The sequence below is a fragment of the Heterocephalus glaber genome, unplaced genomic scaffold, assembly GCF_053883595.1.
Source record: "Heterocephalus glaber isolate CG9 unplaced genomic scaffold, H.glaber_assembly_v1.0 deba00001586, whole genome shotgun sequence".
In the NCBI taxonomy this organism is placed as follows: Eukaryota; Metazoa; Chordata; class Mammalia; order Rodentia; family Bathyergidae; genus Heterocephalus; species Heterocephalus glaber.
Genome location: NW_028258364.1, coordinates 19,337,973 through 19,364,182, shown reverse-complemented (window position 1 = coordinate 19,364,182; position 26,210 = coordinate 19,337,973). Strand labels below are relative to the sequence as shown.

The following is a 26,210-nucleotide window of genomic DNA, read 5'->3' as shown; positions in this document are numbered from 1 at the left end:
AGGGGGCGCTGTGCGGACACCGCCTCTCGGGCTCGGGGAGGGGGCGGGGCGTGCCAGCAAGATGGCGCCGTCCATGCTTCTGCGCCCGCTCTCCCGGCTGCTGGCCCCGGCCAGGCTCTCCAGCGGCTGTGAGTGCCGCTACTCGCGCGGGCTGACTCGGCCCTCGGCCTGCCTCGGCTCAGAGCGGACCTAGCCGTCCAGGGTGGGAGGCAGGAGCGGCCCCGGCCCGTCCTGCTGTGACCTTCGCGGCACACGTCCCGGTCCCCGCGGACTCCGCCGCCAGCCCTGCGCGGGGGTCCCCGGCCTCGCCTTGGCCTCCGCAAACGGACCTCGTGTCCCTTCTCCCCCAGCTGTGCGAGTTCGGCTTGCAGACACTGGGGCGAGCCCCTCGTGGTGGCGCCTTCTGCCCGCGCGCGAGGCTGGGCCCGGCGGCGCTGTGCTGGCGGCCCTGGGAGTTATTCGACCTCTCCGAGCCTCCGCTTCCTTGGCTGTTTAAGTTGGGTGTTGGAGGGGTGTTGAAATTTAATACCATAATTAACACCTAAAAGTTTCCATTTTTTTTCCGTCTACAAGGCTGTGAGTTACAGATTCTCTCTGTCCCCTTTCAGCTTCAGCACGGTCGAAGTTCTACGTGCGGGACCCGCCGGTTGACAAACCTAACTGGCTGAAAGTGGGCCTGACCGTGGGCACCACCGCCTTCCTTTGGTGCTATGTGAGTGTTTACTGGGGACCCGCGGGGGGCGAGATGGCGCTGTGAGGTTAGTGCAGCTGTTACAGTGTTACCGTAGCATTTCTTCATAAAGGGACATCCCAAAAAGGACTACAAAATTAGGATTTCAGAGGTATGGAAAAACTATGATGAGGCTGAAATTTCTTTTCTTTTTTTTTTTTTTGGTACCGGGGATCATACTCGGGACCTTGCGCTTGCAAGGCAGGCGCCGGAACCACTGAGCTAAATCCCCAGCCCTGAAATTTCTTTTATTGGTGCTTAGCATAGTTTTGTGAGGATCAGCACTTTAACTACTGCGTGGTTTTGGGGTGGTATTTTTTGTACCAGGGATCGAACTCAGGACCTTGAGCTTGCAAGGCAGGCAGCTGAACCACCGAGCTAAATCTCCGGCCCTCTACTGCGTTTCTTGATGAATATTGTAGCCCTTTGGGGTTTTATGAAGGCACCACAGGGACAAACAAACCAGTTACACAAACTCGATGTTGTTGGACCCTTGAAACATTAGGTTTTAAGCAATGTTTTGTATAAATACGTTGTTGGAAATTATATTTAGCACAAATCAGCCTGTTCGTTGCTGTTATCCTTATGTCAAATGCTTTCTATGTAAATTTAATCATTGGAACATTATTATGTGGCCCATGCTATTATTGTTGGCCCTTTACAAATGAATAAATGTGGAAACATTGGTTTGCAGAACCCAGGTCCTCCAACTTCAGAGACCACTGTGAAACATTGCTTCTCTAAAGAGAAAATTATTTAAAGTTGAAAAAAAAAAAAAAAAGAAAGAAAGAAAAGGGCCCGAGGATTTAGCTCAGTGGTTTTGCCTCCTGCTGTGCAAGTGCAAGGACCCGAGTACCAAAAAAAAAAAAAAAGAAAAAGAAAGGGGGTGGGGGATTTAGCTCAGTGGTTCCGCCGCCCTGCCTCACAAGTGCAAGGTCCCAAGTTCAATCCCCATACCAAAAATAGATAAATAAAATTAAGAAGTTTGACTAAAATTATCTGCTTTATGAGTATTTTAGATTTTTGTTTCATATGTAATGTTTTTGGGCTTTTTCCACTGCCTCCTATCTCCAGCTGTCTGTCTCTCTTTTGGATTTTTCTCTTTAAAGTGGGTCAGATCTTTGACATGGAAAGGTGAAGAAATGCTGCAAGTCACGTACAATTTAACAGAAACTACTGTCTTTCAATAGATATTTATTAGAATGAAAATGTACACACTCGGGCCGAGGATTTAGCTCAGTGGTTCCATCACCTGCCCTGGAAGCTCAAGGACCTGAGTTTGGTCCCTGGTATCCAAAAAAAAAAAGAAAAAAAAAAAAATGTACACACAGTTTAAGATTTTCCTACAAAGGAAGTTTGATTGCTGCTGAAAGACCCAGTGATTAAAATTGGGACTTTGATTGTCACGACCGTCCTCATGTATCAACCATTGTTCCTCTTGCAATTCTGCCAGACAGTGCTTTTAGGAAAGTAGCTGTCTCTGGCATTCAGTTAGTACACAGATAGTAAAGGGATGGGGGTCACTTGCAGTATCAGACTTCTGAGAGAGTTTCTTTTTTTTTTTTTCTGGTAGCAGGGATCAAACTTGGGACCTTGCGCTTATGAGGAAGGCAGCGGAATCACTGAGCTAAATCCCCGGCCCCTTGTATCAGACTCTTAAGATGAGGAGTATAACATAGCAGCCAGCCTGAACCCCGCTTAATAACCATCTTCTATGGTGTGTTGGTTTAGTCCCTCTGTAATGAGGCTTTCAATAATATTTATTACCCACCAAATGAAATAGTTTTTTGACACAAGTTAAACTTAAATTTTTAACAGTTGCCTTCTAAAATTTACTGTATCAGATTGTAGTCAACACTGTATTCTAGACTTTTGAATCCCATAGCTTTTTATTTCTAACTAGATTGATAGTTATTTTAATCTCTTCTGTTCCTCTTGCATCAATGTATCCTTACTTAGTTTCTCCCTATTAAGTTGCCAGAAAGATTATCTTTCTAATTTTAACTATTAACTTGTAGCTCATCAAACAACATCATGAAGATGTTTTAGAATATAAAAGAAGAAATGGGTTGGAATAAACTTTGGAAGTACTTATATAGTAAGTATACAATTTTATAGGGTGACTAGATTTTTACAAGTTAATTAGATCTCTTTTTTTTTTTTTGGTACTGGGGATCGAACTTGGGTCCTTGCACTTGCGCAGCAGGTGGTGAATTTAGATCTGTTTTGAAATACAATGTTTAATACTTGATACTTTTTACTACCAGATTCATGCCTTTGACACACTGATGAATTTTTAATACCTTGCCTCCAACATTGTTTAGCATTGTAATTTTTTTTTTTTGGTACCAGAGATCGAACTCGGGACCTTGCGCTTCCAAAGCAGGCAGAACCACTGAGCTAAATCCCTGGCCCTAGCATTATAATTTTTTTTTTTTTTTTGGTACTGGGACAGGGGATTGAACTTGGGATGCTTGTGCTTTTGAGGCAGGCACCAGGACCACTGAGCTAAATCCCCGGTCCCCAGCATTATAATTTTTATCCATTATCTTTTGACTATGTTCAAAGAAAGTTAAACTCACGAATGAAATGAAAAAATGAAAATCATCTTTTTTGGTTTTTTGAGACAGTCTCGCTATGTAGTTTAGGCTGGTCTTGACCTCACTGTGTAGCCCAGGCTGGCCTCAAACTCACGGCAATCTCTTGCCTCAGCGTCCAAGTGCTGGGGTCACAGGTGTGTGCCATCATGCCCAGCTCAAAATCATTATTTTCTTAAATCTAATAATGCTTGGTTCTGTGGTGTGAGAAACCGAAAGTGGAGATAGGGACTGAAATGTATAATAGATGTTGGGAAATAGGAAGGAGAACAAGGGAGGATAGAGAGAGAAAGGAAGGGAGGGACAAGAAAAAAAGGGAAAATAGAAGGAAAAAATAGAAACAAAGCTTTTGCACAGAGAGAGGAGAGGGCATTTGAGTGGAGGAATTGGGATAAAATAAAATTTATTTTAGTATATGTGCTGCCGAAGCGAGCACTAAAATAAAATTTATTAAAAGATAAAAGTTTTGGGGCCAGGGATTTAGCTCAGTGGTTTCGCCGCCTGCTGTGCAGGCGCAAGGACCTGAGTTCGATCCCCGGTACCAAAAAAATAAATAAATAAAAGTTTTAAAAATAAAGTATATGTTAAATAAATAGATAGACTGGAGAAATAGACTGTACTTCCTGATGGGAGGCTTTGAAGAGTGGTATTGAAAGTCAAGAATATAGGCAGGGACATATAGTCAGCCCTCCAGAGGCTCCATGTCTGCAGATTCAACCAATCCCAGATACAGAATAAAATAGTGCAAGAAAAGATAAATAAATAAATCTAGTAATGCTTTACTAGTTGCCATCAAAGCACTTATGAGGGCCGGGGATTTAGCTTAGTGGTTCCGCTGCCTGCCTTGCAAGCGCAAGGACTAGAGTTCAATCCCCAGTACCAAGAAAAAAAAAAAGCACTTATGACAAGTTATCATTATTTGTGTATTTCTTTTTGTGTGTATGTGTATTTCTTAATATCTGTTTGGTATATCCCACGCTTAAGTGTAATTTCCATAACAAGAACACTTTGTTTTTTTGGTACCAGGGATTGAACTCATGACCTTGTGCTGGCAAGGCAGGCGTGGTGCCACTGAGCTAAATCCTCAGCCCCAAGAACACTGTTTTATTTATGGTTATATACTCAGCAACTTGCTGAATGCCTAACCAATTTAGAGTTTAGTATTTGTAAAATGGATGAATATATAATAGCAAATAGATTTTTGAATTTTTTTCTGCGTGACTATTTCATTATGATCAACACTACAGTTCATAGTAAAATTTACCTGTGAGCAAGATGTCATACTCTGTGTAATCTATAATTCAAAAAACAAGAGTTTATTATATGTGCACACACATACAGTTTATATATTACATACATAAATAATGTATGTATTGTATTTCTGAAACCTCTTTTTTTTTCCCCCATTAAGTTTATTGGTACATTTTAGGTTTAAAATACAGTTACTTACATCATTGGGATCTTGTACCGTTAAATGAATATCTTGGTTCTTATTTTTTTCCCCTTCCCCTGCCCTCCCTTCACCCCCTCCACCCTTCCCTATTAGCAAAGACTATGTTTCCATTTTTTTCCATCTGAAACCTCGTTTAAGGAAATCATTTATTAATCTTTTTGTATCCTTTCAAAAATCCCTCTTAAAAAATCTCAATTTTGGGCCGGGGATTTAGCTCAGTGGTTCCGGCGCCTACCTCAAAAGCACAAGGTCCTGAGTTTGATCCCCAGTACCAAAAAAAAAAGAAATCTCAATTTTTATGGATTAGGTTCATTAAAGTACATCAGTTTTATCTGTTGGATAATAAACATAATACTCACAAAGTACACCCCTTGTTTTCCATAACAAACTCAACTCAGCAATTTAGAGTGATTATCCAAATCTTTTCTCCACTTGATCTTAGCCAAAAGGCTGAGAAGCAATTCCAAATCTTTTCTTTATGAGGACACCTTGCCCACTTCACTACTCTTGTGTAATTTTGTTAAAACTTAAAATGAAGGGGCTGGGGATTTAGCTCAGTGGTTTCGCAGCCTGCTGCGCAACCACAAGAAACAGAGTTCGATCCCCGGTACCAAACAAAACAAAACAAAACTTAAAATGAAGTATTGATACTCTTTGTGGACTTGTTTTCTATATTTTTTCCAATGCTGCAGAGTAATTTATTCAGAATAGTCTGATATTATGGTTAATGCAGTAGTTTTTTTCTCTCTTCATCATAGGTGTACCCCTCATATGATTATAACAGATGCTCTGGACTCTTCAGTCTGTTGAGTTGTGAATGTGAGAGAAGTTATATGTAAATGTATATCAAGCCAGTTTTGTGTTTTGCATCATTAAATTAAATAAATAAAAATACTTATGTATTCCAAAAATGCATATTTGTCAACTTGTAAAAAATGTCAATTCTAAGGTACATTATTAGAAGTATTTCAATATGGAAAACACTATCTGATAACAGAGTCAATAGGAAGTTTGTTTTTTGTTTTTCAAGACAGGGTCTCTTATGTAATTCAGGCTGGCCTCAGCCTCCAGAGTGCTGAGATTACAGGTGTCCACCACCACACCCAGCTGGAAGTCACTTTTGAACATAAATTCCAAGTTATATTATTTCAGAAAAAAGATCAGTATTGCTAAGTGACTATTCCCTTGTGTCAGCTTGGATTCCTAGCTGTTAGAGCTGGAAAGAATCTTAGAGATCACAGACCAATCTCATACAAAGACAGTAACCAAAGTACAGAATGATCTGCCTGCTGGGTGTGGTGGTGCATGCCTGTAACCCCAGCACTTGAGAGGCTGAGGCAGGAGGATCGCCACAAGTTCGAGGCCAGTCTGGGCTACATAGTGAATTCAAGGCCAGCCTAACTACATAAGGAGACCTGGTCTCAAAAAAGGAGTGATCTTCCCAACATTATAGGTAGAATAATGGACCAACAAAGATGTTTATGTCCTCCCTGGAATGTATATGCTAGATTATATGAATAAGGGGACCTGAGATGGCAGAAGGGGGTTGGGGGGTACAGCTCAGGCAGGGGTAGAGCACTTGTTAGCATTCCTGAGGTCCTGGGTTCAATCCCTAGCTCCACAAACAGCAAACTGGCAGGGGGAATTAAGGTTGCCGGTCCGCAATGCTGTAATCCCAAGGGTCTTAAGTGGAAGAGGAAGGTGCCGCAAGAATGTGCCGGTGATGCAGTTGAGAAAGCCTGCCACTGCTAGTTCAGAAGGTCCGCAGAGGCCAAGAGCCAGGGAAATCACGAGGACGACGTCTTGCAGAGTCACCAGAAAGGACCATTCCTGCTGACATCTTAACCCCAGCGCAGTGAAACACCTCCAGAACTGCAAAATGGTAGATTCCCATAGTTTCAGACCATCACGGTTGGTTGTCACTGCAGCAATATGAAACCCATGCTATCGTGTAGAAATTGACCTCAAGAAGTCAGGTATCAGCTCCAAATCAAGGATACTTTCACTAAAAGAAACACTTTAAAACTCTCATCTTGGGGCTGGGGATTTAGCCCTGTGGCGCTGCTGCCTGCCTCGAAAGTGGAAGGTCCTGAGTTTGATCCCTGTTAGGAAAGAACAAAAAAGCTCTCATCCTGCTGTTTGTTTGGTTGATACCAGGGATTGAACTCGGGTCCTTACTCTAGAGAGGCAGGCTGCAGAACCACTGAGCTAAATCCTCGACCCTCCATCTCTCTTTTTAAGTTGACTTTTCTTAGTACATGTTGCAGTGTATCATGATTGTATTCACTGTAGGGGTTGCTACACATACACCACACATTGCGATTCCCTGCTTTCTCCCCCTTTTCTCTCCCCTGTTCCTTTAGGAAACAGGAAACTTAAATTTTGGAAACTGAAAGCTTTAGCTAGAAATAAAATATTTCAATAAAGAGAGAGCCAGGTATGGTGGTGCACACCTACAATCCCAGCACTCAGGAGGTTGAGGTAGGATTGTTGTGAGTTCATGGCCAGCTGGGGCTGCATAGTGAGTTCAAGGCCACCTTGGGCTATATGGCAAGACCTTGACTCAAAAAACCAGGGGCCAGGGATTTAGCTCAGTGGTTTTGCTGCCTGCTGCACAGGCGCAAGGACCTGAGTTTGATCCCCGGTACCAAAAAAAACCCAAAAGAAACAATAAAAAGAATCCATTGCATGTCAGTCTGAGGATACAGCTGCTCTTGGTAAGCACCCTCTTGGCTGTGCCCATACAGCTCTAGGGGGAACCTTTCATGAAGACCACAGCTGTCCAGGACTTCCTGCAGCAATGGAAATCCTGTCCGGGCAGTGGCCACCAGTCTCATGACTAATGAGTATGGGGGATGTAGTTAATGTGGCTGCATTTTATAGTATTTAATTTATTTATTTTATTTTTTGGTACCAGTGATCAAACTCGGGGCCTTGTGCTTGCCAGCCAGGCAGGTGGCAGAACCACTGAGCTAAATCCCCAGCCTGCTATAGTATTTAAAATCATCAAAAGAGCTGGGCGTGGTGGCACACACCTGTGCCATGGGGACTTGGGAGGCTGAGGTAGGAGGATCGCCATGAGTTCAAGGCCAGCCTAGTTGGGCTATATAGTGAATTCAAGGCCAATCTGAACTACTACAGAGCAAGACCCTCTCTCCAAAAAACCCCAAAACATCAAAAGAGATGCTGGCTGCTGTATTGGACAGCATCTCTTAAGAGTTGTACTACATAATGGTCTGATAAAAATCCTAAGTTAAATAATTGAAACCTAACTCAAGCTAAAAAAAAAAAGAAGCAAAGTTCTGAGACAGACCCCATATCAGGAATGTACTAGACTCCAGTGTCTTAAAGTATGTTCTTCTGCTTTATTTCCTTTGCATAGACCAGGGGTTGGCTATTATCATTGAAAGCTCTAAAAGGTTCGCCATCACTGGCATAGACCTTCTCTTCCTCAGGCCACATTGTAAAGAGAAAGCCACAAGTACTGTAGCTCCTGGATTTGCATCTCAAGACAGGAGCTGGACTGAGCCAGAGTTCTGATTCTTGCAGGTGTGGTGGCGCAAATCCCATAATTTAGAAGGCTGAGGCAGGAAAATCAGTCAGCATGAGCTACCTAGACCCTGTCTCAAAAAAAAAAAAAAGTTCTGATGATAGATTACCAAAAGGAACTTAGAATTAACTGTTAAATGGATGATTCTTTTAGTAATAATATAAAAGGTGGGTTTCCACATATTAAAGAAGATACAGACAAAATCTTATCAAGTACAGTCAAGTTGTTTTGTGTTTTGGTAGTTTCCAGGACTGGAGATTGAACCCAGGACCTCTGCACTGAACCTAGCCCTTCCTTTATTATTATTATTATTTTTTTTTTTTTTTTGAGACAGGGTCTCAGTATGTAGTTCAGGCTGGCCTTGAACTCACTATGTAGCCCAGGCTGGCTTCGAACTCTGATTCTCCTGCCTCTGCCTCCTGATTGCTGGGACAACAGGTGTGTGCCACCACGCCCAGTTCTTTTTTATTTTTAGACAAGGTCTCAGTTGCCCAAGCTGAACTCAAATTTGTGATCTTCCTGCCTCAGCCTTGCAGAGTGCTGAGATTACCCACCATCATGCCCCACTTGGATTTTGATCTGATAAAAATTTGTTGCTATAAACTATCCAAGTTTGTAGTAATCTGTTACAATATCCTTAAGAATACAGAAGTGCTAGGGAATCTCCTGTTTGTTTACCTAGAAAAGAAAAAGTGAATAGATCAGAGTACCTCTAAGAATGGTTTAATGCACCATCTCAGTGACATCTTCCCCTTAGTTTTATCTAAGTGGATAGGGTGCTTTTGCAGCACTAGGGATTTAACCCAATGCCCTGTGGATGCTAGGCAAGTGCTCTAGCACTAAACTTCGTCCTAGCCCTCCTCCCTTAAAAAAAAAGTTCTCCCAGGCCGGGGATTTAGCTCAGTGGTTCCGGCGCCTGCCTCAAAAGCACAAGGTCCCGAGTTCCATCCCTGGTACCAAAAAAAAAAAAAGTTCTCCCTAAATTACGTAGGCCATCCTCCTGCCTCAGCCTCCCAAGTAACTGGGATTATAGGAGTGTACCACTTTGCCCAGCAAGACTTTTTAAATTGTTTGGCAGTTTGTCTTCCGAGATAGTCTTCTAAATTGTTTCACTTTCTATAAATGTTAATCTGTCAAATAGTATAGGTTATAGCCTAGGAATTGACTGGTAAAAACCCAGCTGTTTCTAGCTTTTTGTGTAGTCTAGAAGACGCTGCCCTTCACAGCTGCTTTTAGTTACATAGCGCTTGAGCTACAAGATTCAAGTATCAGTCAGCAGAGGACCCTTACAATATGTTTTCAAAATTAAACCGCCTCTGTCAACAGTGTCGATTTGGTGACGGTCATGTAAGTAAGCCAAGGTATCTCTGATGCTGGATCCTTGTTTCCCAGCCAGACCAGCAAAATGCCAAGGATGTGCCCCAGGACAGGCACTGTGAATGATGCCACAACAGCTAGGCGACGTCCCCAGCCCAGGGGAGGCCGCTATAGCAAAAAGCTAGCGTTAGAACTCACCAGGGTTCGAGGAGAAACGCTGGAAATTTACACAGGGAATTTGACAGTCAGAAAGCACTCCTCTTATGGTGCCTTTTCTTGGAAAAAGCGTTGTATCAAAATGTGCAAAGAATTTACGGGGCAAACAGAAATCCACATCGAGGACAGGAGCGGAAGCGTGGGCAGGAAATTCCCTTTCGCCCGGGGAGCGTGAGCTTTGAACAGGAAAAGTGACGCTCGCTCGTTGTGTGACAGCTCTTTCTCTCCAGCTGGGTGGGTGGCCACATCCAACCTAGGGCACGTAAGCGCCCACCGGACCGGCCGTGGTGGAAAACTGCGTCCTGCCAAGCACCCAGCTGGGGCAGCAGGGCACAGCGCAGGAGCCAGAGCTGCGGCTTCGCTGGAGGTCAGAAGCCAGCCCTGCCTCCCCCGCAGGCTAAACGCGCTTCACCCCTAATTATCCCCGGCGTTGTTCATCCATCCTGAGCGTTCCGACCTCATGCTTAACCACACTAGTATGCTTCTTTATTTTTGCTCACGTCATATAGGGATAATCCACCCCCTATACCCCTACTCCTTATGATTGTTTATTTGTTTTTTGTTGTTTTGGGGTTTTTTTGGTACCGAGGATCGAACTCGGATCCTTGTGGTTCCACAGCAAGCGGCGAAACCACTGAGCTAAATCCCCGGCCCTACTCCTTATGATCGTTAAATGTGACAATGCTTCGGTGCTTTTTTGCTGTTTGGGGTTTTTTTGTTTTTCTCAGACAGGTCTCGCTGTGCTGTCCAGGCTGTTCGCAAAGCCTCAATCCTCCTGCCTCGGCCTCTGGCCCAGCCGGGATTCCAGACAGCCCCCACCACGCCTGGTGATCCGACAACCGCATCCTGAAGGGGAGCCTGCGACGACGGAGCCATCTTTATTCATAAATGTTTTCTCAGGGCAAAAACGAATGCCTGCTGGCGGAGCTTTGAGACTTACTGTTACTGTTACTGTTATTGTTACTGTTTACAACTTCATAGTATTAAATAATACAGTGAACGCATTCACTGATTAAAATGCATTTACTCCCTTTGACTATTCTTCTGTGGCTGGCAACCAAGTCAAAATTCAGCCCTGAGTCCGCCGAGGACGAGGAGTCCTGGAAGCAGATGTGATTGGCTCTGTCCCTCTGTCCTGGCAGCTCGCTGCTCCCTGAACACTCTATGCCACCGAGACACATCCCCCCTTGGGAGAGGCCGTGTGCTTGCTCAGCAGTGCTCAGACATAGCCGGCCTAGCAATATTCCTATTTTCAGGATACCAACTTTTTTTTTTGGTACCAGGGATTGAACTCGGGTCCTTGTGCTTGTGCAGCAGGTGGCGAAACCACTGAGCTAAATCCCTGGCCCCTCAACTTCTTTTTTTTTGGTACTGGGCCTCAAACTCAGGACCTTGTGCTTCTGAGACAGGTGGGGTGCCACAGAGCTAAATCCCTGGCCCTGCTTTTGATTTTTGAGACAAGGTCTCACTATGCAGTGTAGCCCAGGCTGGCCTTGGAATTGTGATTCCCCTGCCTCAGCCTCCCAAGTGCAGGCATTGCAGGAATATGCTACACCTAGTATTCGTTTCTCTTTTAATGTAGTATTGGAGATTGAAGCCAGGACTTGTGCATTCTAAGCATGCACTCTTCTGCTGAGCTACAACCCCACCCATGACTACTCTTTCTGAGTATCAGAGAAACAATCCCATCACTAGCTTACACTCCTCATGTAGGAATATGTGGATGCTATTAGAATTGGGTCCGGGAATGTCACATCTGAGAAACCTTCACATAGCAGAGGAACAGTGGTCAGTGTGCCTACCCAGGGCCAAGAGAACCTGGAAAGAGAAGTAGTATGTTCGTGTCTTATTTTTGCCTGTCTTTCCTTGTTTCTTTTCCTTTTTATTTATTTATTTATTTATTTATTTATTTATTTATTTATTTATTGAGGCAGGGACTCACTGTGTAGTTCAGGTTGACCTTGAACTCACTATGTAGCCCAGGCTGGACTCAAAATCCCAGCAATCCTCCTGCTTCAGCCTCCCAAGTGCTGGGATTACAGGTGTGCACCACCATGCCCCACTCGAGTGCTCCCCCCCCCCCGTTTCTTTTCTTTTTTTTTTGGTACCGGGGATCAAACTCAGGACCTTGTGCTTGCAAGGCAGGCGCTGGAACCACTGAGCTAAATCCCTGGCCCTTTTCTTTGTTTCTTGAACATCAGTAAATCTTGGACCACGTGGTGTCATTTGCAAATGGAAATAACTGTCACTGCTCAATTAAAGGAGCTATGTGAAAGTTTGTTATAAACTGTCAAGTGCCCCGGGTGTGGTGGCACACGCTGGAGAGGCGGAGGCAGGAAGATCTCGGTGAGTTCAAGGCCAGCCTGGGCAACTACACACTGAGATCTTGTCTCAAAAACAAAACAAACAGACCTGTCAAGGGCCAAACATACATGAGGGATTGTTATAATAGGAAACCATCCCTTTCAAAGAGTAATCATTTAGAAAACGTAATAAGCATAAAGTTTTGGTTTCTATATTCAAACCATGACAAATTCTTGTGGGCACAACGAGGCAAGAAATCGAAATTTGGGGAAAGAAGCTAATAGTTTAGCCTTCGTGATCAATGTGGAAATACTAATCTCACACCGCCCAGAGGACTTCTGGGCGTCTGGGGGTTCTATACTGAAGGTCACCGTATGTTACCTGTCTAGAGGTGCAGCCGCCCCTGGGAGAGCCAGGGGTCGGGGGTAACGTGGTTCAGACGACTCCGGAGGGATGAACCCGGTCACGAGTCCCGGTGGACTCCCAGGACTTTTCCAGCCAGACTGTGCGACAGGTGACAGCACCTTCGAGGCTCCGGATTCCTCCCCGGCTGAGGCGCCGCACCTGCTCTGCGGACCCGCGGGAAACCAGCCGGGCTGGGGCGGGCTCTGGAGGGCGGGATAGGCGGGCAGCGGGGCGGGGCGGGCCGCCGGGGGGCTGTGGTCCGCAGCGCGCTCCCGCGGGTCTGGTCCGACGCGATGTTGCTGCGTAGGGCGGTCGCCAAGCCCCTGGCGCTGCAGCTGAGAGCGCCCGGCCCCGCGCCGCTCGGCAAGGACGGTGAGTGCGCGCCGGGGGTGGGGGGCCGGGCAGACACCCGGAGTTCTCGGGGCCGCTGAGTCCGCACCAGACTTCCCAGGTTCGAGTCCTGATCTCGGGCAATGTTTTAGTAACCTGTTTCTTCCTCCGCTAAGTGGGGAAAGTAACGGATGTGAGTTTTAAAGTGCTAATTTGTAGTTAAGAGCTTTGGTACACGCTTGTAATCCCAGAACTCTGGGAAGCTGAGGCAGGAAGATCGAAAATTCGAGCCCAGCCTAGGCAATTTAGCAAGACCTTGTCTGAAAATTAAAAATTTAAAAAGGCTTGGGGGCGTAACTCACTGTGAAGGCCCTGGCTCAATTCCCAGTACCAATAAAATAAAATAAAAGCACGCATACTCGAATACTCGCAGCTCTAGAAGCAGCTCCCTGAGGTGGTGGATTCAGCAGGGGCTCAGCAGCCGGAGCCAGTGCGCCTGGGCCCTGAGCACCCCCCGGGCGAGGGGCCTCAGGGCGCCGTCCTTAGCGGCTCCACCGAGGCCCGAGGCTGTGCAGCTTCTCGGCCGGGCCCCAGAATCCACGGTCTTTGAATGCGGGGAGGATGGAGAAAGAGCGAACCCAGAAAGGTCACGCCTGGCATCCCAGCACGTGGGAGGCTGAGGCAAGAGAGTTGGAGCGAGTTTGAGGCCAAACTACATAGTGAGTTCAAGACCAGACTGGATTACATAAGGAGACCCTGTCTCAAAAATAAATAAATAGAATTTTTTTTAAAAAAAGAACGGTCCGGAGGAGAGATTGGGAGCTTGGTGAACGCGAGGTGGCGCGAGGGACGCGGCGGGAGCTCAGCAGGTCCTCACTGAGGACGTGGGACCGGTCCCGCACGGAAGGGGGATGGAGAGGAGGATGGACAGAAGGACGGGGTGTTTCATGGCCAGTTCTTCTGGGCTTTTGTTTTTGTTTTGCTTTTCACTTAGATCTCTCCAGCCAGCTTCATTTCTCTCTTAAATTGCTGGGGGCAGAAGTTGCCTCAGAAGTTGCTTTCCGCCGAGCAGGAGAGCGATTTCTTTTTCCTCCGGTGAAGTAGGAGAAGCGCTCGGTCCAAACTCCCAGGAGGAGGCTGCTTTCCGAGGGAGGAGGGTGAGACCCTGATCCAGGCCCTCGCCCTCGGCCTGGCCTAGGACAGGCGCACTCTTTTTCTGACTGCACAAGTTTCAAATACCTTTCTCCCCAAGTTGGAGCAAAATAAAAGTAGTTGCAAAATTCTCAATCTGCAGTTAGCTGTACTGGTTGTAGGACTACTGATCTTTCGCTAATACACATCGAGTTACTATTTTTGCAGCACTGATTTATGTTTTGTTGTTGTTGTTGTTGGTCTCGGGGATGGAACTCAGGTCCTTATGCTTTCAAAACAGGTGCTGTAACCACTGAGATAAATCCTCGGCCCTTGATTTATGTATTTTAAGAACTGTTGTTGACTGGAAACTTAAATTTGCCTTCACTTGTGGGCATTAATTAACTTTTTTTTTCTCTTTTGGCACTGGGGATCGAACTCAGGCCTCGTGCTTGCCAGGCAGGTGGGGTGTCGCTGAGCTACAATCCCAGGCCCTAACTTTTTATTAGTACTTTATACTTGGAAAAATAAAATTGTTTCAGTTTTTAAAAAATTTTTTTTGTGATAACATGAATTTTAATTCTAGCACCTGAAGCTATACAAGGTCGGTGTTATAAACTTCATGGGACTGTTGTACACATTCAATAAAGTGACAACTATGCGATACCACTCAGTATCTCATCGTCAGAAATATACTTTTAAATTGTTTAAACACAATCTACAGGCCTGGGGATTTAGCTCAGTGGTTTCATCCCCTGTTGTGCAAGCGCAAGGACCCGAGTTTGATCCCCGGTACCAAAAAAAAAAAAAAAAAAAAAAAAATCAGAAACCATCCACAATTATAGTAAATTATCAATCAAAGCAGTTTTTATTTTTTGGAGAGGTAAAAGTCTGTCTCTTCCAATTTTATTCTCTCTTTTTTTGCTTTTAAGAGTGTAATTTCTTCTAGAATAAATCATTTGAGTTTACGATAGTTCTGTGGGAAAAGACCTGAAAGGCAAAATAGAAAATAGAAATCAGCTGTAAACTTACTGCTCAGTGAACAACGCGATTTCCATTTTTGTATATTTAGCGAATTTAGTTTCCAGATTCACTTTCTCCTTGCACTCTGCTTCCATTTTTGCATAGTCCCTCACACAGAGACTTTACCATGTTAGTTAATATGTTGTAAATAGTTTCTCACATAAGTAAAAATTCTTCCACAAAATTACAATGTCTGTTTCACAGTGTGTAAAATTTATCTAATTCATCTTTATTGAATATTTCCCATTTCATTACTATTTTAAATAAGTGGGCCAAAATTATACTTAAGTCTACTTAAATTCCTGATAATTTTCTTTATTTATGTATTTTTTTAAAGTCTTTTCAAGGGGTAGGGCCTGCAGAGTATTCTGGGTTTGAGTTCTAGCACTAAAAAAAGCCAAAATTTTGATATTTCCATCTGCTTGAGAAATATGCAAGTTATATTCCCTGCTTGATCACAGATTTTTTTTTTCTTTAAGATGTAGAGTCATGTTATGCTGGCCAGGTTGGCCCCAAGCTCCTGGGCTCCAGTGATTCTCCTGCCTCAGCCTTCCAAGCAGTTGGGACTCTAAGGCACGTGCTTAACCGCAGATGTACTTTTAAGCCAACAGAAGTCTCACCACAAGTCAAATCTTTTATCAGAGTTTCTTGGGGCACATTCATAGGGATTTTTTTTCCCCCCTAAGAGATGGCAATTTACAATCAAACTGAGAACATAAACAAGGACTTGTGGTTTTGCTGCTAGGAGGCTTTCTTCCCACTACACATGCTTTCGATCTGCCCCATGAGAAGTGCGTCTCTCACACTCCACCCTGCGTCTATGGTCTCTGTCAGGGCTGGTGGGTCTCTTCTGCTTGAATAGCTGCCCTGAATCAACTAGCTGAGCTTTCCTCTACATTTTCATCTGGTATCGCACTTGTTTCTCTGTCCATACAGCCCCTCCTGGACTGCAGATTGTAAACTACCTAAGGCTAGAGATCGCCTCAGTCTCCTTCACAGTTGCACCGTAATGCTCCTCCGCATAGTAGATGCGCTCCTGTATTTGTTACACGAATGCATAAACGCACTATGTAGCACAGGCTGGTATCAAACCCAAAGGCAACTTCCTGCCCCAGTCTCCTGAGCTCTGGGATCATAGGCATGCACAATTATGCCTGGCAATTTTTTTTTTGTTTTATTAGTAGCACATTTATTAGTACATTTATTGGTACATTTTAGGCATACATAACGACAACACTCATCATATGGAATTTGCACCTGAATAAAGATTTGAGCTGTATGAAGTTTAAGCTCCTTCTATCTTTTAGTCTATCATAAAAGTTTCAATTCCAAGGCACTATAGTCTATTCCAGGAATGGCGAACCTTTTAGAGACTGAGTGCCCAAACTGCAACCCAAAACCCCCTTCTTTATTCCAAAATGCCAACACTGCAATTAAACCTCAATACTGAGATTTTAGTTTAAGAAAACAACTCAGACACTTGGCTTGAGTGCCAACAGAGAGAGCTTTTGGTGCCTGGTGCACCGTGTGTGCCATAGGTTTGCCACCACTGGTATATACACATTCTGGTGCTGCAGCTTTTCTCTCTTCTTCAGTGGTACTGGGGATTGAACCAGGGGCTTCTACATGCTAGGCAGGTACTGTACCACTCAGCTACATCCTCAAGCACTTTTCTTTTCTTTCTTTCTTTTTCTTGTTGCACTGCTGGGCATTGAACTCAGGACCCCACACTTGCATTCTATCCTAAATTACATTCCCAACTCTTTTTATTCTATTTCGAAATACATAGGATCTTGCCCGAATTGCTTAGACTGGCCTCAAATTTGGAACCCTCCTGCCTCAGGTTCCTGAGTATCTGGGGTCAGAGATACATGTGCACCACTGTGCCAGGTTAAATACGTTTAAATACAAATATTTGCCAGGTGTGATGGTAGTAGTTTATGCCTGTAATCCCAGCATTTAGGAGATTGAGGCAGGAGGATCGCTGCAAGTTGAAGGCCAGCCTGGGCTGCGTAGTGAGTTCAAGGCCAGCCTGAACTGCATAGCGAGATGCTGTCTCACACACACACACAAATACATACATTCAAATGTTTAAGTATAATAACACATTATTTTGATCTGTATTATCTGTTGTATTAAGAGTTGTACTTCTAGGGCTGGGGATTTAGCTCAGTGGTTCCGGCACCTGCCTCGCAGTGCAAGGACCTGAGTTCGAGCCCTGGTACCAAAAAAAAAAAAGAATTGTACTTCTATTTTCTTTTTTTTTTGGTACCAGGGATCAAACTCAAGACCTTGCGCTTTCAAGGCAGGTGATGGAACCACTGAGCTAAAACCCTGGCCCTGTACTTCTATTTTGAAATGATCTTGTTGCAATATTTAGCTTTAAAAAGATTTTAGGGCTGGGGATTTAGCTCAGTGGTTCTGCCGCCTGCCTTGCAAGTGGAAGGACCAGAGAAGCGGAAGGACCAGAGTTCGATTCCCGGTACAAAAAAAAAAGATTTTATCTGCCTGTCTATATAAAGAAATATATAAGGAAATTTATATAAAGAAATTTATATAGCATAAGAAATTAATATAAATTTATGCAGAGAAATTTATATAATATGAGAAAAAATTGAGTTTCTTCCTCTATCTCCATTATACTAGAGATTTATAAAAATATGCTAGACTTAAAAATCAATGTTTGACTTAACATATAAATGCCAAAAAAATTTTGGTGGCTCTGGGGCTCAAACTCAGGACCTTCTGAGGCAGGAGGATCTCCACAAGTGCAAGGCCAGCCTGGGCTACATAGTGAGAAACCTGTCTCCAAAAATATTAAAAATTAAAAATAAAATACAGCCTTGCACAAACTAATCATTCACTCTACCTCTACCACTAAGCTGAATCCCCAGACACCAAAGGCAAAGTTTTTAAAATTATTTATTTATCTATTTTATTTGGGGGAAGGTGAGACAAGGTCTCACCATTGTAGTTCAGGCCACTCAAGCTCACCACATAGCCCAGGCTGCCCTCGAACTTGCAGCAATCCTCCTGCTTTAGCCTCCCGAGTTCCGGGATTACAAGCATGTGCCACCATGCCTGGCTACTAAATGCAAGTTTAAATTTTAGATATAAATTTTTTTGTTTTTGTACTGGGAATCAAACTCAGAGTCTCAGCTTGCCAGGAAGGCTCTGCACCACTGAGCTACATCCTTGGCCCTAATTCTTTTTTTAGATATAAATTTGTAATATATGAAATAAAATTTATAAGTTAATAAATAAATTCATAATATATTAAATTTACTTTTTGGCAAAACAATCACTTCCACTTAATCCTGCAGAGGAGTCCTTATGGTAGGAGTTTCCTTTTGCTAATCTGGGTCTCCTTTGGCTGTCAGAATTGTTTAGTGCTTCTGTCTTTCCCCTTTCCCACACCTGCACCGCTGGCGAGAAAGGCCAGGTGCTCAGCCTGTCTGCCTGGCAGGCTGCATAAGCATTTAGCAAGTCAGACCCAGAAGACGCCAAGTGGAATTACTACGCTGCCTGGTAATACTGTTGCCCCTTAAGCTAAAATCACTTACTTAGGAGAGTCCAGGTTCACCGAGGATAAACAGTTTTTAAAGACTTAATTATTTAAAAGGGTTCTGCCTCAGTGGTGAAGCTAACTGTGTGTTTTCTTGTTTTTTTGGTACCGGGGATAAAACTCGGGACCTAGGGCTTACAAGGTAGGTGGCAGAACCACTGAGCTAAATCCTCGCCCCAGCTTACTGCGTTTTAACTTGTCCTAGGGCCTCTTCATTGGATGTCAACTAACAAAGTCTCCGGGCCATCTGGGTCTAATATGATCTACTACCTGCTGGTAGGAGTCACCGTCAGCACTGGCGGATATTATGTGAGTGATGGGATAACCACAGCGCTCAGGATTCGTATCTTTTACAACCTGTGGCAAAACTCCAAGTAGTATTAACATTAGGACCTAAGATAATTAAATGTACAATGTAGAAATTGGTTTGTGTCACTGAGCATACACATTTGAAAATGACCTTTGTAGTCATTAGAAATATATGGTTTTCATAAGAATATATGAACAGGGCTGTTCTGAAGATTTTCTAAGCATAAAATCAACATTTCTTAATACCACTAACATGGATGGCTTTCAGTAAAGACGATGTTATGATAAATACTAAGAATAGCTGACATTTGAGTATCTGTCATTTGCCAGATTCATGAATCATTTAATCATTGCAACAATTCTATAAAGTAGGTAGTATAATTCATACTCGACAAGAACTGTTTTGGAAGACTTATTAACTTTATCTTTTGATATTTTTATTTATGTTATTTATTTTATTTTATTGCAGTGCTGGGTATTGAACCCAGGGGCTCACATGCTGAGCGAGCTCTCTACCTTTGATTTACACCCCTGGCTCTGCTCATTTTTCTATAAATCTGATACGGCTCTAAAAAATAAAGATCTACTGTTTTTCCAGCTGACGAATCCAGCTGGGGTATAGCTCCGAGGCAGAGTGATTGCCAGGCATGTGTAAGGCCCTGGGTTCAATCCTCAGGACCAAAAAAAAAGAGGAGAAAATTCCCACATCTTCTCTTCCTTCTTCCTATTCACATCTTGCTTTACTGTGGTACATTTTGTTACAAGGATAAGTCAATGTCAATACATGATCATTAACTAAAGGCTGAGACTATGCAAGGGGTCACTTTGCACCACAATTCCAAATACATAGTGACAAGCAGAGTGCTTTCATTTCTTTAAAAATCCACAGTATTTCCTTTATCATCACTTCCTTTCTTCTCTTAATCTTTTTACTCTCTTCATTTTTTTTTTGTGGGGTCTCATATTTTAACATGATTTAATTATTTTTACAAAGTCATAGTTTTTTTAAAGTTCACATAAAAAAGTTAAGGGTACACTTTCCTTTCCGGGTCCACACTGTAGGCCAGAACCTTTTCTGTGCTTCTCAGGCATGAAACCTGGGGCTCTCGGGTGCCCTGCGTGCGCTTAGCCCTGAGCTCCAACCTCAGACATTGGAAATCTTCATTTCTGAGAATCTTTGCCACTTTCAGAAGGAATTACAGAATGTGAAGCACTGGAAATCTGTATTGCAGTTTCCCCTTCCCTTCTATGGCCTGTGCTGAAATAATTCTGTATTAGATTTTTGTGAATTGACCTCACAGATCCTTAGTAGCTAAGAGCAGCTGCTTTATTTCCAAGTAAAATCTTCTATCAGGGACGCTTGGAATCAGAGAGAGGCCCAGGTCACTTCAATTTGCTGAGGGTCTGGGTGTATATTAAAAACACAGCACCATGGTCCGGAGATTCAGCTCAGTGGCACTGCGCTGGCCTCAAAAGTACAAGGTCCTGAGTTTGATCCCTGGTACCAAAAAAGCCCCACAGCACCAGACTGGTTATAAAAATCCTGGTACTTTTTAAACACTTGTAATTTAACAAATAAATACTATCACTTGTAAATAACTTCCATGGTCTAAATCCAGACCCTTCTGGTAGGCCTTTTTTTGTTTTACTTTTTTTTTCTTTTGGTTTTGTGAGACAGGCTCTCTCTACGTAGCTCAGGTTGGCCTTGAACTCACTGTGTAGGCCAGGCTGGCCTTGATCTCATGGTAATCCTCCTGCCTCAGCCTCCACACCCAGCAGGTTTTCATTTTTAAATATCCTTGTCTAATAGAGACTAAAGAAGATTACTTGAATATGAAATAAAAGAAAGCTTTCATATTCTGTTTGCAATTAAGAGGGCTTTCTGTCTCATGCTGTTTTTTTCAACAACCTGCCGTCAGGTCAAATTATTGCTTTGTATGACAAACCCTAGCTTACCTGAGAAATCTTCATTAGGATCTAGCAATATGCCATCTTGGAAGAATTTTGTAAAGTTTTCATTATGAGATCATTGGCATTCACATGCAGATCTTCATTCCCCAATGATAGTATCTTTTATTACTATAACACAATATCATAGTCAGGAAACTGGCATCGATACAACCTGTTGACCTTATTCAGATTCCACAAGTTTTACATCTTCCTTGTGTGAATGTTTGTATTTTTTTTTTTTTTTTTGGTACCGGAGATCGAACTCAGGACCTCGCGCTTGCAAGGCAGGCACCGGAACCACTGAGCTAAATCCCTGGCCCTGAATGTTTGTATTTAATTCCATGCAATTCTATCAAGTCTAGCTTCAGGTACAAGTATTTAGTGCAACTATCAAAGATAGGGGACAGTCTCCTTGCCACAAATAACCTTTGTGCTGCCCTTCTATTTTTAAAATTTTTTTCTGAATTAATTTTTTAACTTTTAGTTATTAGTACATGTTTGTGGTAATTAATGTGCTGCCCTTTTATAATTGCACCCACTTTCCTCCTGTCCTCCCTTTCTTTTTTCCTAACCCTGGCAATCTGTTCTCCATTTCTGTATTTTTGTCATTTCAAGAGCATTGCAGAAGTGGAAGCACAGGCAAGTGACCTTCTGAGTTTGTCCTTGTGCTTGCAAGGCAGGCACGGTGCCACTGAGCTACATCCCCAGCCCAAGGTTGGCCTTTTTTTATTTAGCACAATTACCTGGAGATGCGCTGAAACTGCTGCCTGTATCTGCTGCTCTTTCCTTTTTATTGCTGAGTAGTATTTCACGTTAGAGATGGACCACAGTTGGTGTACCATTCACCCCTTGTAGACCATCTGAGCTCATTCCAGTTATTTGGCTATTATGAAAGAAGTTACCATGAAAATTTGTGTGCAGGTTTTTCTGTGAACCTGGATTTACATTTCTCTAGGATAAATGCTGAAGGACATTTGTAAATGCCTGTCAGGTTGATTCTAGCTGTTTATTGTTTTCTTCTCTATCTTCATTTTTTTATTTATAGTACATGTTTTCTGTTGTCTTTGAGACCCATTTGAACATGTTTCTTTCCCTTTTTTTCTTACCAGGGATAGAACTCAAGACCTTGTGCTTTCGAGGCAGGCGTGGTGCTAGTGAGCTAAATCCCTGGCTGCATTTCTTTCCTTTTTTTATTTTATTTTATTTTTTGGGGTACCGGGGATTGAACTCGGGTTCTTGCACTTGCGCAGCAGGCGGTGAAACCACTGAGCTAAATCCCCAGCCCTGTTTCTTTTCTCTTTAAAGCAGTTACTTAATGGCAAAAGTTTCCAAAGAGGAAGTAAAAAAGTACATGTTGTACATTGATTTCTATTCTTTGTTGCATTTGGGTTATAATTTAAACTTACAATGCTGAATATATGGACCATTGTCTATAACTTTGAACTTGGTGTGGTGAAACTTAGAGCTCAAGAAATAAAGCTAAGCACATTGTATGTGTGTGTGTGTGTGTGTGTGTGTGTTTGTTTTTGTTTTCAGACTTACAAGGCAGTCACATCAGAGCAAGCCAAGCACACGCAGCACGTAACACATTTTAAAGAAAAGACAAAAGCAGCATTACAGCCGCTTCAAGGTAAAGCAAACGTCTTAATTATTTTATTTTATTTTTATTTCATTTTCAAGGCACTAATTCCCATCGCCTTAGTCTAGTAATAAACAATGAACACTATTTTTTGCCTTCATTGCTAACATAATCCAGAATGACCCTGGGTAGGACCTCGGGGAGGAAAAGCCAAGCAAAACCTAAAGACCAGTGTTACACTCTTTGGATGAGTGCATTTGATAAATGAACACATTTTACTTTTATCCTGCTGACTAGTGGCATTGACTTCTTTGTATGGAAATAATTGTTCCTCCCCTACTCAGATATCTATTCATGCAGGCATACTCTTAGTAACTGTTTCTCTCACCAGCTTGGCCTTTTAATGCCCTCATTTTTTTTTAAATCATAAAACTAATTTTTGTGTCAGTTTTGGCTAAGAACACCCTATGTGTTTGCTCAGAGTATACTTGAAATTTGTAGAATCAGTCGTGTATAGTAGGTCCCTCGGTTGATAATAATGGCAACCACTGGAACAGAAACTACATTTTTACAACAATGCCCATTTCTTTCCTCAAACTGCTTATTTTAAGCCATACTTTTTCCATCTCGACTGTAATATTATCAATTACTATGATCACTATTGAGGAACAGAGATGTTAGCTGTTCATGAATCAGTTTTAACTGTTTAATCACGACGACAGGAAGAAACAATACCGGTAAATATTGAATGTGATCACCAGATGGCTGTTTGTACTACTAATAAAGCACAGCATCTGCCAGCACTTTGTTGGTTTGAAGACCCACATTGCATTATTTCAGTTCACCTTCACAGGAGCCGGGTGAGGCAGGTATTATCTGGGTCCCTATTTCAAAGATGACAAAACAGGCTGGGAGCAGACTAGTGATTTCCTCAGGTCATCAGTTAGTAACTTGGCTACTGTTCCATGCTAACTCACATGGAAGGTTGAATAAGGTGGCTATTTCTATTATCTTAGTATTTGATTAAGCAAGATGTGTAAAAAAAATATTTTTTTTGGTACCAGGGATCGAACTCAGGACCTTTTGCTTTTGAGGCAAGTGCAGTGCCACTGAACCCCCCTGCCCTTTTTAAGTTCAAAAAAATTTACAGAAAATCAGATCTCCCAATTTCCCTCCCCAGAGCCTACCCATAACAGCAGTTTCTTTGGCTCCTGGAGACTCCTTGCAAAGACAGCTGGCTGGCTATATAACGAGTGCCTCTTTTGTCCCCTACTGGGTTCAGAGCTCCGTCCTTTGTTGTCCCTTTACAGTCTACCTGTAGAGAAACCATTCCCAGTCAGTACAGGTAGACCTGGCCACTTTTTAGAATGATTGCACACTGCTCCATTGCATTCCTATGCTTACTGGGCTCCATCTTCAAGGTGAAAAAGAGAGCGTCGCAGACGCCGAGAAAGCCAGCCCGGAAGCCCTGGGAGTCCTTGGCGTGGAAGCTGAGGTGGTGCCTGCTGCAGAATTCCCCGGTGCAGCAGCAGGGGCCACGGAAGAGGCCTGGGCCCCACCTGACAGAGAGGAGGCCGCTGCGGTGGACACCTTGGCGCTGAGTGCTGAGACTGGGCCGGGGGCTGCAGACGGGAGAGACCGTGGAGTTCGACCCTGAAATGACCCGGGGGCTCACGGATGCAGGCCCGGAGGAAGCTGTGGGTGTCAGTAACCAGCCAGGTGCCAGGCAGAGCCAGAGCTCCAAGAAACGCGCTGGGCTAGGAGATTCTGCTGGGGAACCCGAACCCCTGCTGGGCCAGATGCACAGCAGGAAGCTGATGGTGCTTCTGGTTCAGAGGCCGCCTGGGCTCAACGCTGATCTCCAGCAGGTACCGGTACGGGTTCAGTGAAAATGCTACGCGGTGTCCGATAGCGCTTTTGTATTTTTAGTGATTTTGGTTTTAATTTTTTTTTTTTTTTTTTTTGGTACTGGGAATCAAACTCAGGACCTTGTGCTTGTGAGGCAGGTGAGGTGCCACTGAGCTAAATCCTGGCAGATATTAGTTTTTAAAAAGACTTCTTTGTAGAAAACTTTATTGTCATAGGGGCTGGGGATTTAGCTCAGTGGTTCCGGCACCTGCCTCGCAGTGCAAGGACCTGAGTTCAGTCCCCCATACCAAAAGAAAAGAAAAAGAAAACTTTATTGTTCCTTGAAGAGTTTTAGTATGCACTGATAGATTTTTGGATTGAGAGAGTTGAGAATTGTACATGTCTTAGTAGTTTTCTACTTGCTAAATTCAGACTATGATATTACAGTAAGGAGGTTAAATAGTTTTACCTTTGAATTGAGATTACCATTATAGGTAATCCTTTACCACCTGTATCACTTTAATTTTGGAGTGTCTTTACCTTACTTTATTGTAGTGTATGTAGGTCTGGATGATTGAGTTTGGCTTGAACTCACTAAATAAAATTAGAAAATCTTTAGTGTTTCTGTTTTATTTACTCATTTATGCACAGTATTGAGATTGAACCCAGGGGCTTCCTACCATGACCTTTCTTCAGTACTTTTATTTTTTATTTTGACACAGTCTCACTAAATTGTTTTCTCTTTTTTTCTCTCTCTTTTTTTTCTTCTTGTGCTAAGTATTTTTTTTTTTTTTTTTTTGGTACCAGGGATTGAATTCAGGACCTTGCGGTTGTGAGGCAGGCAGCGGAACCACTGAGCTACGTCTCTGGCCCAGTCTCACTAAATTGCCCAGGCTGACCTCCAACTTTCGACCCTCCTACTTCAGCCTCCTGAGTCACTGAGATTACAGACATGCGTCATGGAGCCAGGCTTACACTAATATTTATGTGTACTGTACGTACTGTAATTACATTAGCATGCATATAGCATCACATGAAGAAATTAAGCTTTGGTAATGCTATTGAAGAAAGGACACATCTGTGGAGAATTCTGTGTATAACATTCTATACATCCTTTTCCCATTTATATTACCCAAGGGGCTGTACAGCTATTTTCTGGTTCAGTTCAAACAACATTTATGGAGGATTTTACATCTTGATGCATTCATTCCACAAATTTTAACCGAGTCCCTACAGGCACTGTTTGAAGCACTCTTCAGCTTCTAGAGCTGCATTAGATAATAAACAAGATAAATAAGAAAACTGTATCAAATGTTAGGTACAAATAGTGCTAAGGATAAAAGTGATGGAAATAAATGGGTTCTGAGTACCTGGCGGATGTGGAAGTTGTATTTTAATAGGGCGCCCAGAACAAGCTTTCTGAAGGTGTCTTTTGAGCAAAGTGCAGAGGACAGGAGGACCCCGGAGGGAAGATGCTCCAGATGAGGGCACAGAGCACAAAGGCTCTGGGGCAGGAGGGTGCTGGGAATTTGAGGTGTGCAGTGTGACTAAGGCAGAGTGAAAAAGGATTTGGCCAGATGTCAAAGAGAAAGGAGAGGGTAGGTGGGGATGGCCTAGGGTTTGGGGGGCTGCGGAGATCGGAGATCCTGGTGTCACTTGGGCTGAGTTGGGTGGCAGTGGGGACACTGCTGCAGCCCTGCCCAGGTCCCCCACCCGGTGCCTGGTGCGTTCACCCCAGCTCCTGTGAGCCTTGCTCCCAGCGCTCCCCAGGCACCCTCTACTGTGGCTGATGGCCTTAGGGCCACAGCAGGCCAGCCGTGTGCAGGTGAGTCACACTCCCAGCTTGCTCAGGGCTCCCCACAGATCAGGTTGAACCTGGTCTCCAGCACCTCCCGCCTCAGCC

The 26,210-nt window shown here is 43.5% G+C and overlaps 2 protein-coding genes across 7 annotated transcripts; both read left to right on the top strand.

The window, feature by feature from the left end:
- On the top strand, positions 1–10,883 carry Ndufc1 (NADH:ubiquinone oxidoreductase subunit C1). Of its 4 annotated transcripts, none has more exons than XM_021236508.2 (4): positions 1–128; positions 609–712; positions 2,749–2,828; positions 10,592–10,883. In XM_021236508.2, the coding sequence occupies exons 1-3, from the start codon at positions 62–64 to the stop codon at positions 2,806–2,808; spliced, it is 231 nt and encodes a 76-aa protein (XP_021092167.1). In that variant the 5' UTR covers positions 1–61; the 3' UTR covers positions 2,809–2,828; positions 10,592–10,883. The 4 variants fall into 4 exon arrangements, with proteins under 4 accessions (XP_021092167.1, XP_021092168.1, XP_004855046.1 ...); XM_021236509.2 differs by having other exon boundaries at positions 10,596–10,760; XM_004854989.3 differs by lacking the exon at positions 10,592–10,883 and adding an exon at positions 5,539–5,674.
- Positions 10,884–12,827: 1,944 nt separating this feature from the next.
- On the top strand, positions 12,828–25,680 carry Mgarp (mitochondria localized glutamic acid rich protein). 3 transcript variants are annotated; one of them, XR_002386257.2, is made up of 5 exons: positions 12,828–12,944; positions 18,827–18,930; positions 22,417–22,510; positions 23,881–24,327; positions 25,115–25,680. XR_002386257.2 is itself a non-coding variant. In XM_004854984.4 (4 exons), the coding sequence occupies exons 1-4, from the start codon at positions 12,866–12,868 to the stop codon at positions 24,114–24,116; spliced, it is 513 nt and encodes a 170-aa protein (XP_004855041.1). In that variant the 5' UTR covers positions 12,828–12,865; the 3' UTR covers positions 24,117–25,019. The 3 variants fall into 3 exon arrangements, 1 of the variants encoding a protein (XP_004855041.1); XR_002386258.2 differs by having other exon boundaries at positions 23,881–24,333; XM_004854984.4 differs by lacking the exon at positions 25,115–25,680 and having other exon boundaries at positions 23,881–25,019.
- Positions 25,681–26,210: the final 530 nt, after the last annotated feature.